Source organism: Lepisosteus platostomus, chromosome 7 (genome assembly GCF_059453375.1).
Source record: "Lepisosteus platostomus isolate fLepPlt1 chromosome 7, fLepPlt1.hap1, whole genome shotgun sequence".
NCBI classification, from domain to species: domain Eukaryota; kingdom Metazoa; phylum Chordata; class Actinopteri; order Semionotiformes; family Lepisosteidae; genus Lepisosteus; species Lepisosteus platostomus.
Window position 1 is genome coordinate 19,717,501 of NC_142617.1, and position 16,931 is coordinate 19,734,431.

Consider the following 16,931-nt stretch of genomic DNA (forward strand, 5'->3'; position numbering starts at 1 on the left):
AGCTGTTATGTCTTGTGCATGTACAGTATCCTGCATATGCCTGGATTGTATTGGCTGTACAATTAACAGAAAAGTCAAATACAATATGCGTAGGGTTAAATCGACATTTCGTGAACAGCGTTGGATTTAGAAATGTTTGGCCAAGGTTTTTATAAAAGTATCCGAAGTCGAGTACAGTGGTCAGGTTTGTTATGCTTGGTAGCCAAATTATCTCCATGTGGATAACATTTGAAGTGCATAACCTGTTCAACGTCTTTCTGTTCATGAACAATCAAGTAGAAGATGTGGGGCTGTCATATTGAACTTACACTTACAAATTCAGTACTTATCGAGAAAAACCCAACTAAACGACCTTCTGGGTTTGAATTTCAAAGGAGTCACGTACATGGAAGAAAAATTCGTGAAACTGAAAGTCCCCCCCCCCCCCCCCACCTCTCCTCCCCTGTCCGGCTTTTTCTTTGTTGTCATTGGTGAACAAGCGAAAGGGGGGTGGAGGGAGCGACTGGGATTTGAAAGATTTACAGGCGGGGGCTCAGATCACATCTGCTCCCGCCGACTGCGAGCCGATTAAATTACTCTAGCCCTCACACATGAGGTTTCTGCTACAGAAAAGAAACGAGTCAGTGTCGCCCGGCGGTCGCGTTGAGCACAGTCCTCTCACTGCGCTATCTGGAAACAGGAGACAGCCCTTGACCGTGTGGCAAACGAAAACTTCAGTGAAACTTTTTTTTTGCCTAATAATTAAGCAGGACAGATAAAAGGTTCGTGTGTGTTATACATTTTTGAGGACTATGAATTATCCTCGTATTGCATAAAATTATTATGCGGAGTTAATAATTGCATTAAAGTGATGTATTAATTTAATCTCTGAAACTTGGATTGAACAGGTGGTGCGTTGTTTTAAAGCGCGTTAAGTATTTCACATTAGTGACAGGGTACAAAGTGAAGTGTTTTTTCTTCAGATGTCCCTTGCTGACTGCGCTTATCCCTTCTGATCTCCAAAAGGCAGGTCGGGGCTGGAGTTTTCTCACGGGGTGTTAGTGGAGGGTGCTGGACTGCTCCGCGAACCAGGATGCCCGCTGCGGTCAGGGAAATGGTGAACGACGGACCTCGTCTTTTTGGGCTAAAGACGCCTTGCATTGCCATTGAAAGCAACTTCCCGTCTTTCGCACCGTGTCCTTCCCGAGAAAGTCATCGTACGTTTTACCACACCAAAAGAGTCGGGAATTACCTCATTGGCAGAAAACTTGGAGAAGGCTCTTTCGCTAAAGTAAGAGAAGGGCTGCATGTGATGACCGGGGAGACGGTATGTTTTCACCTCTTTATTTTCTATCGCTTTTGCTTGAGATTCTGTTGAAACAGTCTGTTGACATTTTCTCAGAAATCATACAGTAAAGAAGCACTGTTCATTTCTGTTCTTAATTTAAAATTGTTTAGTTACATTTGCTTTTGTACGATTTTATACGAAATCAACCAGTGTAGTTCCTAAACCAAAATAAGACAATGTGTACAGTAGTCCATATACAGTGTGAGGGTATCACCTCCGAAACCAGTATTAAGCGGTAAAACGTTTGTATATTGGAAAAAAAGAGTGAACCGACCCACAAATTGCTCCACTAGTACGTGTCTTCCAAAATGCACGTGTCATCGTTGTATTGCATGTACTGTATATGTATTTCGTACCCAGAGGTTAATATAGTAGCCCTGAATACTGTTACACCATGTTTACTTTACTGTTAGTATTTTTGAGTGAGCGATTCGGTTCTTAAGTTTTGGAATTAATATCGATGGCTCCCAACTCCATTAGGACAGGGAATATTTTAATGTTGCATACACTAAAGGTTTACAAGTTCCACAAAAAGTCAGTATTAGTCCTGTCACAGTGCATTTTAAAATACAAGACGTCGAAAATACTTGTGAAGTCTTTCTGTATGACCAGCGAATACTCATAATTAAATTTTGATGTTATCTGGTCAAGAGCACGTCTTTTTCGTTCTCGGCGGTGCTTCAGCTGAAATATCAGATACCGGTGGTATTTTAGGGTGGTGTTTCTCATCTTCAGATTTGAAGTGATAACAGGAAATGTCCGCAAAGTTCCAGGTCAATCACTGCTCAAATGTTATTAGATAATACTTGCATCAATGGGGCTTACTGAGGTGTCTGAATTAAGAAGAGATTACCCCAGAGAGGGTATACCTAGAAACTTAATGAATGTCGTGTTAATGAACATATTAAGTAAATAGCAGCAAATCTGTAGCATTATTTGAAATACCTGGGACTTACATATAGGAATTAAATGTAAATTGGATTTGCTTGAGGACTCCCTACAGATATAGCTTTCTGTTTGTGGCGTTATGAATACGTTTATAAAAAATGAATCTTAGTTTCCGAAACGTATGTTCAGCAGCTAAATTGGTTTTGGTGATTAAAATTGAATGCTTGTAAATATAGCACTGGTTTACACGTGAAATCTGTTCGTACTTTTTTCGTTAGGTAAACCACCGCTGTTTTCGTTTAAGGCCATCTAATGGACTCCGCATACTTCTGGCGAGTGCATATGAGGAGAAAATTAATTTGTCATTCAGTTATTCACCGCATAAATGCTCAGGCTCTCATTCATAAAGGACTTTAGTGCCCGTCTGTTCCCTTGTTTGCAATTACTGTAAGTTCTGAATGGCTTTGTTTGTGAGAGGCACGGCACAGTTACATCTGAGAAAACAACTGCCATTGTCTGGGTGGCCTGGAATCGCTATTCAAACTACTACCATAGCACAGCTACAGTACATAAAACGTACATTGCATTTATCCTAAAACCTTTCACACTGAATACCCTTTTTTAGTTTTTAGGGCAACTCACTCCTGCATCCTCTGTCTCACTTTCGAACTCCCTGTTCCCTCTTCTGCGGTGCCTCCTTCTAAACAAAAGATTCATGGCATCTGTTTTAATCAGCTTTTAGGTGAAACGGTCTCTTGATGACTTCAAGGAGAGCAACGCAGGTTATGTGTTCATAGACCGTGTTTGGACGATTATAAACTGAATGGATCTTTTAACGATACTGATCTAAAATATCTACACCAAACAAACAAAAAACTTGTATTTGCTCAACTATCTCCATGTTTAAAACACAAAATGAATGAAAATACAAAGGATTAGGGCTACCCTGGACAACTTTTCCTGTGTTTGGGGAAGCCAGCAGGATTTAGACTAATAATGTGTATCCTAGATAACACAATAAACCTTTTAACAGCCCTCTTCTTTTCTGGGCCTGAAATGCAGAATCTCAATGTGCTGGGAAGGGCCAGTAGCAGAACACATGCTGTTTTTCATGTAAACAGTTCAGTCACATTATAATCAGCTGCTCTGCTCGGTTCCTAAATTGTTGCCTCTTGTTTTAGCAATGCGATCCATTAACGGGTCGTAACCTGTCAGTTGCATATAACCTCTTTTTGTGGGGGGCAATGAAGAGACTACAGGGAATAAGGGGGTGACTCTTTAAGTGGTTTGCGAGAACCATTCAAGTGCTCCAATTAAAATGCATTAGTTTGGTTAGGTAATTAAGAGCATGGGTGGAACGCTGAAGCTCTTGACGTAGTTAGACAGCATCTCCTTACTCCTCACAAGTACTCCTTACTACCTTTGTGGAGTAAAAACTGCACTAAGATAAATTGCATTAGTGCAGCACACAGTCGAAAAAGGCGAGAGTTCTGCTTGCTGTTTTCTGTTCTGCAGGACACTTTTGCCTTATTCAAATAAAGTTACAAACGTTCTAAGCAGCTACAAACAACCCTTTCTGCTCTGTCAGTTGCAATTCTCAGATTTGTTCAGGAGGCATGCATTTTTTTAATTTAATGGAACATAGCACAATTGTTCTCCAGAGTAGGTGGCAACACGTACTATGTAAAGTTCAATTGTTTTTTCTCATGTTAATTGGGCAATTAAGCGACAGTTAATATTGTGAATGTGCAGGGAATCAGGGGCCTACAGAAATAAAATCCTCACTATTGATTGCATTGGGTTTTAGCACTCTCACACTAGCTCTTACGAAATTAACTTAAGCTAGGCTGGGAGCTTAGGTACCAGACAGAGCAAATTGAAATGCCAGTCTTCAATCTGCCTCAATAATCCTGTTTGATTTGATTGCTTTAAATGGGAAAGATAACTGTTAAGATGCCTTTGTCATTTCATTAAAAAAAAACAGGAACTGGTGACAGATACATTCCCCTCTTGGAGAATGTGGAGTGGAGAATGATAGAGAATGCAGTGAGTGATAAACATTAGCTCCATTGCTTTGAATTAGTAGGCACTGCTGGAATTGTCAGTTTCAGCGGGATTCGTTGCGTATTTGGAGAAATAAACCAGACTTTCAAGTTTTTGCATTTATGGCAGTTCAAATCAGACTCTCAAAGTAGGTAAAATGAATGCCCCTGTGGTGTTTTACCTTGCTGCATAAACTTTTGCTTATAATCAGCTGGGAAATGGTTAATGCAGTGTTCAAACCTGAGGCCGAAGTTTGATGGACATGTCAGTTTCTGCACGTTTTTTCTTTTTTGCTTTTGTGAAAAAAATCTGGATTTAGAGTGTTTATATAGGTCCGGGTGGTACTGCTATTTAGTTCTATCTTGGTGGCCTGTCTGGGTGGAGTTTGCATGTTTTGTGTAATCTTTTTCTGCTGTGGTTTCCTTTCACCTGCCAAAAACGTGCAAGGTGGGTTTGATTATTCCCTCCTACAGTTTAATTTCCCTTCATTAGTAAGGGGTCACCCCTTCTCATTGCTCTGGCCTGTCAAGACTGGCTCTTATAGGTGTGAGTTACTTGCAAGACATTGTAAGCACATAAAAAGACTGTGTTAGAGAGGCTGTTTCAGCTTGGCAGATGGCATGGTGGCATTGCTACCTTGCAGTGCTGGGGCCCTGGGTTCAATTCTGGACCAGGTATGCTGTCTGTGTGGAGTTTGTAATATTCTCCACGTGTTTGCGTGGGTTTATGCAGGGGCTTCAGTTTCCATTCACAGTCCGAAAACATCTTGAAAGATTAATTGACTTCTGGGATAATTAGCCCTGGTGTGAGTGTATTTGTTGTGTTCACCCTGCAATGGACTGGCATCCCGTCCAAGGTGTACCCAGCCTTGTGCCTGTTGAGCCAGGATAGGGTCTAGATCCCCAGCAACCTTGAATTAGATGGAGCTTTTAGAAAACGGATGGATGTTTTAGTTTGTCCTTCCAGGTCTATTACTATGAACACGCAAGTTCGGATTTCCAGCATGGAATTTTCCTTTGTTTAGGTGTGTAATTATGCTTTCATAAATTTTAGAGGCTTATTAAAACTCATTTTACGAACTACTTTTATAACACTTTACAGAAATCTCCACTGGCTGTGTCGCATGCAACACAGACAACAGCTCACAACAGATGGATATGTTGCACGTACAGAACATGCACCACTTGCAAATATGCCTCTGTACTGTAATTAGATACTGTTCCTAATCCCCTGAGCCTATTAAAGTGCGCAGAAACATTTCAACACACGCATTTGTGACTGTTTTCCACCAGTCACACCTGTTTTTTAAGGCCAGACTGAGACTCGTGTGCCCTCCTCTCAGGTGGCGGTGAAAGTGATCGACAAGCGTAAGGCCAAAAAGGATTCCTACGTGACGAAAAACCTGAGGCGGGAGGGTCAGATCCAGCAGATGATCCGCCACCCCAACATCACCCAGCTGCTGGACATTTTAGAGACGGAGAACAGCTACTACCTGGTGATGGAGCTGTGCCCAGGAGGCAACCTGATGGACCGCATCTATGAAAAGAAGAAGCTGGAGGAGAGGGAGGCGCAGAAATACGTCAGGCAGCTGGTCACGGCTGTGGAGCACCTGCACCGGGCCGGGGTGGTGCACAGGTAACTCTCACTGAACGTTTTGGGGTGCCCTCATCCGTGCCTCGGTCTTCTTTGGGTTACATTTGTGCACAGCTGGGCTTTGCTTCACACAGCGGGGGAAACAAGCTCCTGATTTTGGGAGGATTTGGGTCCCTTTTTGATTTTTCCACTTGTCAGACATATTTATGTGGCTGTTTTCTCTGGAGCCAAACATCCCTCAGAAATATGGATGGTCATGTCTAATACATAAAACTCCAGGAGAGAGAACTATATTTATTCTTCTTCACTTGAACCCCTAGAGTGGCATAAGCTTGGTGTGGTGGCAGTGTAGTGTGTCCCTGTTTTAGTGAGAAAGCTGTGCAGCTAAGGAAAGAGTGAGCTCTCTAATGTATCTTCTCACATCATAAACATATTGCCTTTTCTAAACACTAAGTCACAATTAATTATCAGTTATCAACTGCCTTTCCTATGATTTTTTCAGTGTATTTTTACACTTGCACAAGCTTTCAAAAAAGAACACACAGGGCTGCCAGCACACATAGACAAGTTCTTCATCGTTGTCGTGACATTATAGAGAAAACTGGTATCTATTCAGGAATGCCAGGATATTGCTGAATCCAGGGATTACAGAGAAGAACAAACAGTTTGGCTCTTTTCCTTGGTATTGTAGTTTTAATCTATCAAACACTGATTCATCAAAGTTATATATTAACGCATTGAAATAGCATAAAGCAATAAAGCAGTCCTGACCCATGTGATAAATTACAGGTCACAAAGCCTGCAGATAATATTTAAGAACGGTAACTATGATTCTCATGGCCAATGATACAATTCCTGATCCTGAAGGCACAGTCCGACCCTTGTAAATTCTTGTGATGAGAGACAATGTTTCCTTTGTCTGATACATGAAAACAGTTCATGCATTCCACACAACTTAATTTAGGACACTGTGCCTGTTATATCTTGTGTATCATTCGACTGCCTTTTTGCATCTAATACAGTACATTATTTTTGATTCTGCTATTTATAATGGATGGTTCATCATAGTGTTTGGCTATAGTTGTTCCTAAACGTTTAAGTCTTCAGAATTGAAAAGGGGTTCAGAATGATAATAGTATGTAAACCTGCTTGTGTAAAACTTCTCTTTGAACTATTTCAAACTGAAAAAATAAATTAAATCAAACTAAAAACATTTTTCCCTTAAATGTTAACAGTATCTCTCTAGACTTTTAGAAAACATCAGATTGAAAGACTTTGAAATAAGTATTACACTTATGCACGGGATAAATAATTGTGGTGCTAGATTTGTAAATTCTTAAAAACAATTCCTTGACACAATCAAGAGAGTGCAATACAGTAGGGGCTCAGTGTTTTGCTAAAAGAATATGCATGCTTTCAATTGAAACCTATGCTTCAATCATTTAACAATAGATGTGTGTGTTTCTATCACAGAGACCTGAAGATAGAGAACCTTCTACTGGATGAAGATGACAACATAAAGCTTATAGGTAATACATGAAACCAAATTAAAATATACCTCTTAAAAATGAACCCTACTTGAAGTATTTCAGAATTTCTTTTTGACCTGTTCAGTATTGTATATGCAATGTACATCGCTTCACTCATTTGATTAATCTGTTTCGAATTACAATCTATGTTTTAATGTGAAAGAAACATAGTACCATATGCAGAAGCAGCCAACTTTATAAATCTCTTTAAAATTCAAAAACAATGCCTCTTCTTCTCTTTCAAAGCCATTCAGTGGTGAAAAACCAAATAACTTGTAAATGGATATTAGCATGGGATAAGAAAATAACTTTCATCAAAAAAGGTATTGGTAGTTTTCCAGGGAGGAAACGTCTGTCTGAAGTTCTCAGTCAAAAAATATTTAATTATGTGGCCAGGTTTAATTAGGAATTCATTAACTAGTTCAAACTTAACAAGTTCTCGCCCGAGTGTGAAGTATTTGGAACATCAGTACTATGTTATATGAGGTTTATTTAACAGCAAGTGTTACATGTGGAGAATGGGTCATTGTTAGGCACTGCTAAATACTGCAGCGATAAAATAATGGTTTTAATATGCATGGAAAACTTAACAATTAAGAGAAGCAATGGTAATACAAATAAATCAGTGCTGAATTGTCTTTTCTTTCCCAGATTTTGGCCTGAGTAATTGCGCTTGGATGCTGGGTTATTCGGACCCCTTCAGTACTCAGTGTGGCAGCCCTGCGTATGCAGCACCCGAGCTCCTGTCCAAAAAGAGATACGGCCCCAAAGTGGACGTCTGGTCCATGTAAGTGATTTTTCCAGTATGCTCAGCCAGTTACAGAGAGGCTTGGAGATCTCCACTCCGCTCTTAAACAGCAAAATCGTAATTCTACCTTAAGAAGCGACCTTTCTACAAATATGTTAATGTTCTGTATAGCTAAATTCATTATTTGCTGTCATAACCATACTAAATAACTTACCTACTCAACATACCTGGAGTTTGATGAGCAGGTACAAGCAACAGTGCACCTATGAACAGTGCAACTAGATTGCAACATTCTGAAAATGTATTTATTCTACACTTATGAAGAGGTGGCAGCATCTAAAGCAAAGCACAGGCGATTACAATTTTTAATTTATATAAATGTAGCAGAAGATCTTCACCTTTGGATAAGGTGTGACAGACACACCTTAAATATATATGGGCAGATAGCATTTCCAGCTGCCAAGGGTTTCCCAGAAATTACTCTCAAGCGAAAACATTTCACAAGAACAATTAACGGTCAGTTGTAAACAAGTGAAACCACCATATACAAAAGAAAGGTTATATTTGTCTCTTTGGTGGCCTCAAGTGACAGCTCCTGGTCATTACACCCTGTGCACTCAACCTGGACCATTCAACATAGTTATAAATGACAGAAGGCCATTCAGTCCATCATTTGGTTGCTAGTAGCTAATTAATCCAAGGATCTCAACCAGCTGTTTCCAGAAAAATATCACAGGCAACACAGCCCACACAACCTGTACTGCTGTCCTTTTAATGTCTGGTAGGTTAAAGGGGTCACTGTGTCCCAAAGATCAGGAACAGAGGCTTTCTTTAGTCTTGAACAGAGAAGACTGCAAGGGGCCTCATCCAAGTATTCAAAATCCTTCAAGACCTTGATCAAGTCAACTCACTGTACTTCTTCAGGATGAACAGTGCAACACAGGCTAGAGGGCACAAGTAGAAACTATGTGGAAGTGAGTTTGATACAGAGAATATGAGGCATGTATTAAATCAGAGGGTCATAGGAGTCTGGAACAAGCTATCCAGCCACATTGGTACCCTGGTTTCTTTTAAGAAGCAGCTGGTTGAAACCCTTGGATCAGTAAGCAGTTAACTACAGAACTTGACAAGCTAAATGGGCCGAATTACTTCTTCCCCTGTGTCACTGTTCTAATGTTCTTAGCAAACTGGTCTAACCAATTGCACCCCAACCTCATTGGCGCTCAGAAATCGTGCATCTCTGGCTGGGGAATCCCAATCACAGCCAGCACTTCATGTCAATTGATCATAAACGCAGGTAAAAGACATAAACCTGGCAAATGAAAATCCCAGCACTTGGTTTCAAGTGGAGTTGGCTGTAGGATGAAAAGTTTTACTTAGTGCTTTTAAAAAGGGAAATAATGTGGTTCTCCTTTCTTTCCATGTTGAATTTCCCAGAGGTGTGAACATGTACGCCATGCTAACAGGAAACCTGCCCTTCACTGTGGAGCCCTTCAGTCTCAGAGCCCTGCACCAGAGGATGGTGGACAAGGACATGAACCCTCTGCCTCCACAGCTCTCCATAGGTAATTTCCACTCATGACAGTAGCTCCTGTTGACAATCCCCGGGACATTTTGGAATCCCTAATTGTTTTGCACACTCTTATGACTGAACTTTAATTATTAGCTAGTTTTTACTAATCTCTATACACTTTGTATAAAGTGCTCTTTCAGTGGTTGTTGTCACAGCACTGTGAAGGCTATAAAAGATTTAGGTAATTAATTCCTTCCTTTTTTATTATTGCTGCATCTCTGCTGTGAAACATTGTGAAAACTGTTATTTGCTAATGCCGTATTGAAAAAGAAAACAATCCACAACCTTGACTATTAGAATGTAGTAGTCATTGGTCTTTGCACATTTTTCAATAAATCTCTCTGGCTAGAGAAAAGCCCCCTGCTCACAATTCTGAAGTCGCACAAGGACTACACAGAAGTGAAGCGCCCAAGTTTCGATGTGGAGTTTTAGCAAGTTACTGTACATTTGGAGAACATGCCTAGAGTCGGTTTCATTTATACATTTTGGATATTCAGGAAAATAAAGTTCATATGTGAGGGTTGAATGTTTTCTCACATGGTAAGTTAGGAGATTCTAAGAAAAGGGTTCTTTTGATCTTTTAGTAGAGTTTCTTAAAAAAATCAGGATATACAGAAGGATTGAGGGCAGAAAAACAAAACCTGAATTTGTTTGTGTTAGGCACTGGAATTTAGTAGTTAGAAACTGTTGTTAACTGCATGACTGAATTAGAAAGAAAATGCCTTTTTTAGTTCAAAACAAAATGCAGGAAGTTTATCTTTTGTTTGCATCTAACAAGTGCCCAGATAACACTACAAATGCATTTAAAAGCTTCATTCTGTTGATGCCAGCTTTACTGTGAAGCCTGTTTTCAACCATATGAGGGACAAAAATATTTTTGGCAACTAAGATTGTGTGTCTGAGTTTTTCTGCTAATTTCCCTAGCTTTGATAGATTAAGGAACAAATTCAAAGCATTCTTGTTTGGAACTGCTAGATGGAACATTTCAAGGGCATCTGCTACAGAGCAAAACCCTTTAAAAGCAAAAAACCATTTATTTTCCAAATCTAAAACTAAAAGTTTTTTTTTTGCTACAGCTAAGAACCTAAAAATACAAATATTGGCCTATTGGCCCTTCCACTGTGTAAATAAATTATCAGACCAAGAACTGTTTCTAGAAGTTCATCATACCAGTTTGACTTTGGTTTCCATGTTTTTTACTTTTTGGTTTTACCATACTAGCATTACGCTTTACTACACTAGAATGTAATAGTCATTGGTCTTGGCAGACTTTTCAATGAATCTCTCTGGCTAGAGAAAAGCCCCCTGCTCACAATTCTGAAACAATTTGTACTTAATATACAAACTAATCCAGGTCCACATGTCAAGTTTGAACATTTTGCAGTTCCTTTCATTACTTGAAGATTTCTGTGAGATCCCCCTCCACCATCCTTTTTCCTGGCTAGAGAGACTGAAGGCTATAATATACTTTACTGTTTTTCCCCCAGTAGGAAAAAAAGACCACAATGAGTTGAATGATTTCCCATTAATCTTTCAGCATGCTAACGCAGGGCCTCTGGAAGGTGGTTCAAATGTTTGTTTTTGGCTTTGTAACACCAGGAAGATGCTTTTACCTTTGCAATGAATGTACAGTGAACTGCAACGTCAGGGAAAAGCCCTTAGGTCCTCTATTGTGTCCTTAAGTGACTTGGCCTAGTCTGTTTGAGTGCGGCGCTGCCACAGCAGGTGAGCTGCAAAAGTAACAGTACAAAAAAAGAAAATGTTTAAAAACAGCCATAAATAAAGGCATATATTTAGGTTAGTATCACGGTGAAAAGTAGAGAGAAAAAATGTTTTGGCTGTTGAGCCTTCTTCTCCTAAAGAGTTTTTCTTTTTCGTTCTACTTCTTTCTCACGCACACCTGAAGAAGGTGTAACATCTTTCTGCTTTTCAGCGTGGAAATGAGCTTTTCTTGTTCCTCTGCAGCTGACGCAGCTCCCTACTCAAACCTCTTTAAAGAATTATTATTGGGCAGCCATTGCAGAGTAGTCAGGCTGGGGGTGCTACTCTGCGGTGACACCCGCCTCTGAAAGCCTAAGACATGAAAACAAGTTATCTGACTTATCCAAGCCGTTTTCAGAGAAAATGAGGACATATTCTATTGTTCACTGATTATACTTTTATACATTACTAAAGGAGCGTGTCTTCTGAACCACTGCTTTCTATAAATATAACAACATAGTCACCTATTGAAGTTCATAGCTTTGCCTGAAAAATATTCTGGGCACAAAGAGAAAAAAGCTCAATAGGCTGAAATAAGCCTTTTCTTGATCTTGCGGTTTTCCTGACTCTTAACTCTGCTTTCCACTCTGCGATCTGTCTACAGCTGCAGTCAACATGTTAAGAAGCCTGCTGGAGCCAGACCCAGTGAAGAGGCCAAATATTCATCAAGTCATGATGGACCCATGGCTCAGAAGTGGAAGCCCTCCACACGGAGCAGCGTGTCTGAATAGGTACGGCAGGGTAAACTCATGCATGTTTAGAAACTGAAACCGCTCGATTCTAATCAAAGAACTGTGGCATAAAGGTGACATTAAATATTAAAAAATCAAAATAAGATCATTTTCTGCGTTTAACTACTCCATTTCCTCCCCTGTTGTCTCAGCCACAACGATTTACAGATCACAAATCTTGAGAAGAAATCGAAACATCAACACATTTTTAAGTGGCTTTTCATTGGAGCAATGAATGACAAAAATAGGCCAAGTCCATTGTGTCAGGGGACTGCTGTGAAAAGTACACTGTCTCTTTAATTCGTTTTACCAAAGGATCTTAGAAGAAGAGTAAAACTTGTTTGCGGCTGGCAGGCTTCTCTGTAAGTCATGAAACTGGTTTTACTGCGCAGTTGAGCCTCATTACTCTAAAATGTTTTCATTAAATTCTCTGCTTAGAAAAAGGATTTGAGTGCGAGACATAAGACATTATTACTTTAAAGCACAGCATTGTGAAAAAAACATTGTGTGACATTTCGACTTTGAAAAGCATAAGTGTCCTTCTTGAACTAAACATGTCGACCGTATTACAGCTCAGAGTGAGAATGTCTAGTCAGTTCAGTCTGCAAACCAGACATGTGTTTACTATTGCTGCACAGTAGCTAGCTACAGGAAGCACCTTAAATTAATTTTCCCTTAAATGTTCCATAACTTTAAGGGTGTTGACAGATCAGCCGAGTGCAATGTAGTTAATGCTTTACTGAGAGGAAATCTCACCGTATATAATGCTTAAGTTGTTCAATGGTAGATTCTATGCAATCAGGCCCACTTTGTTTAGTTTTGATGTCTTGATGGTGCAGTTCAGATCGCTGTTAGGGCATTTTAGTTATCTGTAACAGTAGGGACAGTAACATTTCCTAGTTGCAGAGAAGATGAGGAGAGACATTATCACTTTTTCAATCAAATTAACTGGAACACTAATCACCTGGGTACATCTGTGCTTAAAATTTAGAACCAATGACTGGTTTAACCCCTTAACTGCCATTCAAGGAGATGTAACCCAGATACATACAGCCTCCATTGAAAATACCAATATCCTAGACTCTTGACTCTTGATCAGGAACATTACTCATTCAAATGGCAGATTCAGCTCTATATACAATTATGTGTATATACAAATATATACAACACATCACTGGAGAGGGCTGGGTGGGCTCGATCCAGGCACTTTACATGTACATGTTGTACCAGTACACCAAGTTGATTATAAACTGGGGACACATGAATGGGATGATATAAAATATAAAATTTGGTAATTCTGTTTTCTTGTTCAAGCACCCAAACAGAAAAGCAAACAAGCGGTAGTAGTTATAGGAATGAAGGTGCACAGTGCTGGTCTTCCGATCTAATGGTGACGCTCCTGTCTTTTTTGAGTAGGATACACATGAAGGAGATCAACCACAGTGTGCTGCAGCACATGACGGAAAGGCTGGGGTACAAGCACAGCGATGTCCTCAGTGTTGTGCTTACAAACCGCGCCTGTCACACCCTCGCGGTCTACTTCCTCCTGGACAAGAAGATGAGGAGGTTCACCAGGGTCTTCCAAGTAAGTATCAACACAAGATCTTATCTGCTTTACATTGCATTAGAAAGTTAGGCTCAGACCTAACTAATTCGTCCTCATTGCAGTTAACTAATTGTGGGGTGGCAATCTCAGAAAGACTGATAATCCACACAAATCTTTTTAAGAGAAAAAATCAAATAGAAGCAGGGAATAACTTTTGTTATTTGGTTTTTGTAGGAGGAGCAGCAGGTTGTAGAAAAAGAAAAGAAAACAGATGTCTTTCAGACCCACTGGATGAAAAAAATGGAGAAAATGACCATCTTGCCAAAACAGACTCCACGTTATCTGCTTCAGAACAAGGGCCTGCTGAAGGACAAAAAATCACAGAACAACGTTCTGGACAGAGGTGAGATCCAGTATTAAGAGTGGCTTCCCAAGTTACAAATCACATGTAAAACCTGTCGATATTAGACCAATGGGTAGACTGGCTTGTTGTGACAGTTTATTTATCACAGTTGTCAATGTAAATGATTTCAAAGTGAGAGTCCCTGCAGGTAAACCCTTCAAAAGGTGCTGACGTCTGAAGAAGGCCTGTGTGGACAGATCGGTTCTGTTTTGTTTTCTTTATAGAAGAAGGCAGTTATATATCATTATCCGTTGTGTTGCATCTAAAGGCACATCTACAACATAAGCATTCTATACACAGTGCAGCAGCTTCACATTTCTGGAATAGATTGATGCTCAGATTTCACCTGAGACACTAAAATGCTGATTTACTTGTGTGAAAACATTTTTTTCTAAATCTTATATGTATTTATACTTGTGGGGGATGAGTACACTTACAATTCAGTTGTGAAAATCTGTCACCTGACAGCTGATGACCTTGGCTGCTGTTTCCTCACCTCCCTCACATGCAGCAGAAATTCCCTGAGCAATCTCTGACCCACAGCTCTGTTGCGCAGGATAGAGCAAGCCCTGAAGAACCCAGTCACCCAATTAGAAATTGTATTGATTGATTTAGCAGCAAATCTCTTAAATCATCCTTAAGTTCAATCTGTCAAATCAACCTCTCATGGTGTTATAAGCGGAGAGAAAATTATAAATTCCAGTTGTACTATGTCGGCTTCAAACAAACTGTTAAAAACGTACATTTGGAATACTTGAGTCATTCTAATCTCACAAGTTTGTATCTTGTCCTTGAGACGATAAGCGATTATCGTCTCGCCCTGTGGTGGACTCTTGGCGTGAGATGATGTCAAAGGGGCACGCAAATGAGAAGTTATGTAACCAAAGATCTAAACCACTTATGCAAAATTTTTTAGGAATATATTCAAAACCTCTAACAATATTTGGAGAAACACTGCAGTGAGAGAAAAGCCTCCAGGCAGGGCGCAGTACAGATGGAAACCTCACAAAATGGTGGGACATTTGAACAAGAACAGCTGCTACTGGGGGAGGGGAGGCAGGAAATAGAAAACGTGACTTTACAAGGTTCTGCTGTGTTCAACACAGTGGTTTGTCTCTTTTCTAGGCCTTATCCGCACTGCTCCCAATGGGAACGAAGCAAGGTTTGGCCCTGGTGGAAGTGTGGTTTCCTCTTCCTTGGAATACCTGGAGATACAGTCTCTTTTTCCTCACACTCCCCAACCCATCAGACGCTTCGAACCCCAGCCAGAGGGCAGCTTTATCGCAGCCAGGGAAGGCCAGGACCCAAGTGCGACAGCCTGTACCGGTAATTCCTGGGAGCCTGCCATCAGAGAACTGGACCAATTCCCGCCAGCACCATGGCAGAAAGGGACACATCCCGCTTTCTCACACAGAGGTCACCCTTGCATTCTGCACCCTCCTGCCTTCCAGCCCGACAGCCCTTACTTGAAGAAAGCCACTATTCCCTGCCCTCCAACTCTCCCAACGCCCGAGAGCAAGACGTGCCCTTCTAGATCAGACTGGAGCTCATCAGACACCTCGACTGCTCCCAGCAGCAGGAGTGGAGAGTGCCACGACAGCCCCAAGAGTCGAGGAAGGTTCCCCACGATGGGCATTGGCCAGATGCTAAAGAAGAGGAACCACAACTTCAGTGTGAGGGCCAATCCTCCTCTGGGACTGAACCCTGCAGCGCCCTTACCTTCATACCACATGCAGACACTGATCTGTGCCTCAGGGGCCCTCAAAACATTGTTCTGACAGTGGCTGGAAAACACCTGTCGTTACTTATCCAGCCCCTTTCTACTAAACTGGAAAGATTAGCTGACAATCCCAAATGCTGTGATTTTTTAACTGTATTAGAAAACGGTTATGGTTATTTCTGGAAATTTTCCAATTTCCGGGCTTAGAAAAAGTTATACACGAAAAACAGTCACGTCAGTCCTCTTAAAGCCAGCAATAAAAATATATTTTGCTTATGTTTCGAAAAGGCCTCAACACCTCTACAATTTGGAATTTTGAAATTAATGCTTTAAATGAGTGCTGTACAGATTATAAGAACTTTCAATATATATCATTGCTAAATTAACGATTGTCATTCTAAAATATGCACCTACAATCCGCCCATCAATAATTTTGTGTGAAAAGAACCTTTTTTTAAAATAAAACAGTTTTTCATTTTTTTATTTGTGATTCTTAATTTACTACATTTCTTAATTGCTTTTCTTAGTGCACTGTCCTCACAGAAGAAACTGTGATCAGGTGTCTATTTGCTCTGTGTTTTTATGTAAAAAAGTCACGTTTTATACATAACCTATTGAATTTATTCCTGAGACTAACGTATTCCTAGAATTAACATAAGACATGTTACTCAAATCCAGGTTCTTAACGTTATGAAACCAGATTAGAAAATGACATCTCTCTAGAACAGTTTTAGTTTTTCTTCTGCACCTGACTTCTCCTAATTCAATGCATGTAAACCCTGAAACATAAAGGCTACCTTTAGCACACACTTTATAAGCAATACTTTTTAAGAGCTCTTAACAAAGACCAGTACAGCCATATTTAATCCTTAAAGTAACATGTTGCTGTGGAGTTGCTACAAAGTCTTTGCATATATGTATATGCAGAATAGGAGCAAATATACAATCAAGATTATTGACAACATTAATGTTGTTTTTCATTTAAACTACCCTATTTTTTACATTGCTGCCTGGAGAGTGGAGTTGCTTATGAACACCCATGATTAAATGAGGTTACTTCACTTTCTGC

The 16,931-nt window shown here is 40.2% G+C and overlaps 1 protein-coding gene across 2 annotated transcripts; it reads left to right on the forward strand.

Moving 5' to 3' along the window:
• Positions 1-499: 499 nt before the first annotated feature.
• Positions 500-16,343, forward strand: hunk (hormonally up-regulated Neu-associated kinase). 2 transcript variants are annotated; one of them, XM_088639609.1, is made up of 10 exons: positions 500-761; positions 963-1,306; positions 5,601-5,893; positions 7,325-7,380; positions 8,032-8,167; positions 9,566-9,693; positions 12,067-12,193; positions 13,610-13,778; positions 13,974-14,142; positions 15,268-16,343. In XM_088639609.1, the coding sequence occupies exons 2-10, from the start codon at positions 1,073-1,075 to the stop codon at positions 15,918-15,920; spliced, it is 1,965 nt and encodes a 654-aa protein (XP_088495735.1). In that variant the 5' UTR covers positions 500-761; positions 963-1,072; the 3' UTR covers positions 15,921-16,343. The 2 variants fall into 2 exon arrangements, with proteins under 2 accessions (XP_088495735.1, XP_088495736.1); XM_088639610.1 differs by having other exon boundaries at positions 1,006-1,306.
• The last annotated feature ends 588 nt before the right edge of the window (positions 16,344-16,931 follow it).

Coding starts and splice junctions, on each gene's coding strand:
- hunk (XM_088639609.1), top strand. CDS start 1,073: ATGCCCGCTGCGGTCAGGGAAATGGTGAACGACGGACCTCGTCTTTTT. Junction 1,307..5,600: donor ATGTGATGACCGGGGAGACG/GTATGTTTTCAC, acceptor CCCTCCTCTCAG/GTGGCGGTGAAAGTGATCGA. Junction 14,143..15,267: donor GAACAACGTTCTGGACAGAG/GTGAGATCCAGT, acceptor TCTCTTTTCTAG/GCCTTATCCGCACTGCTCCC.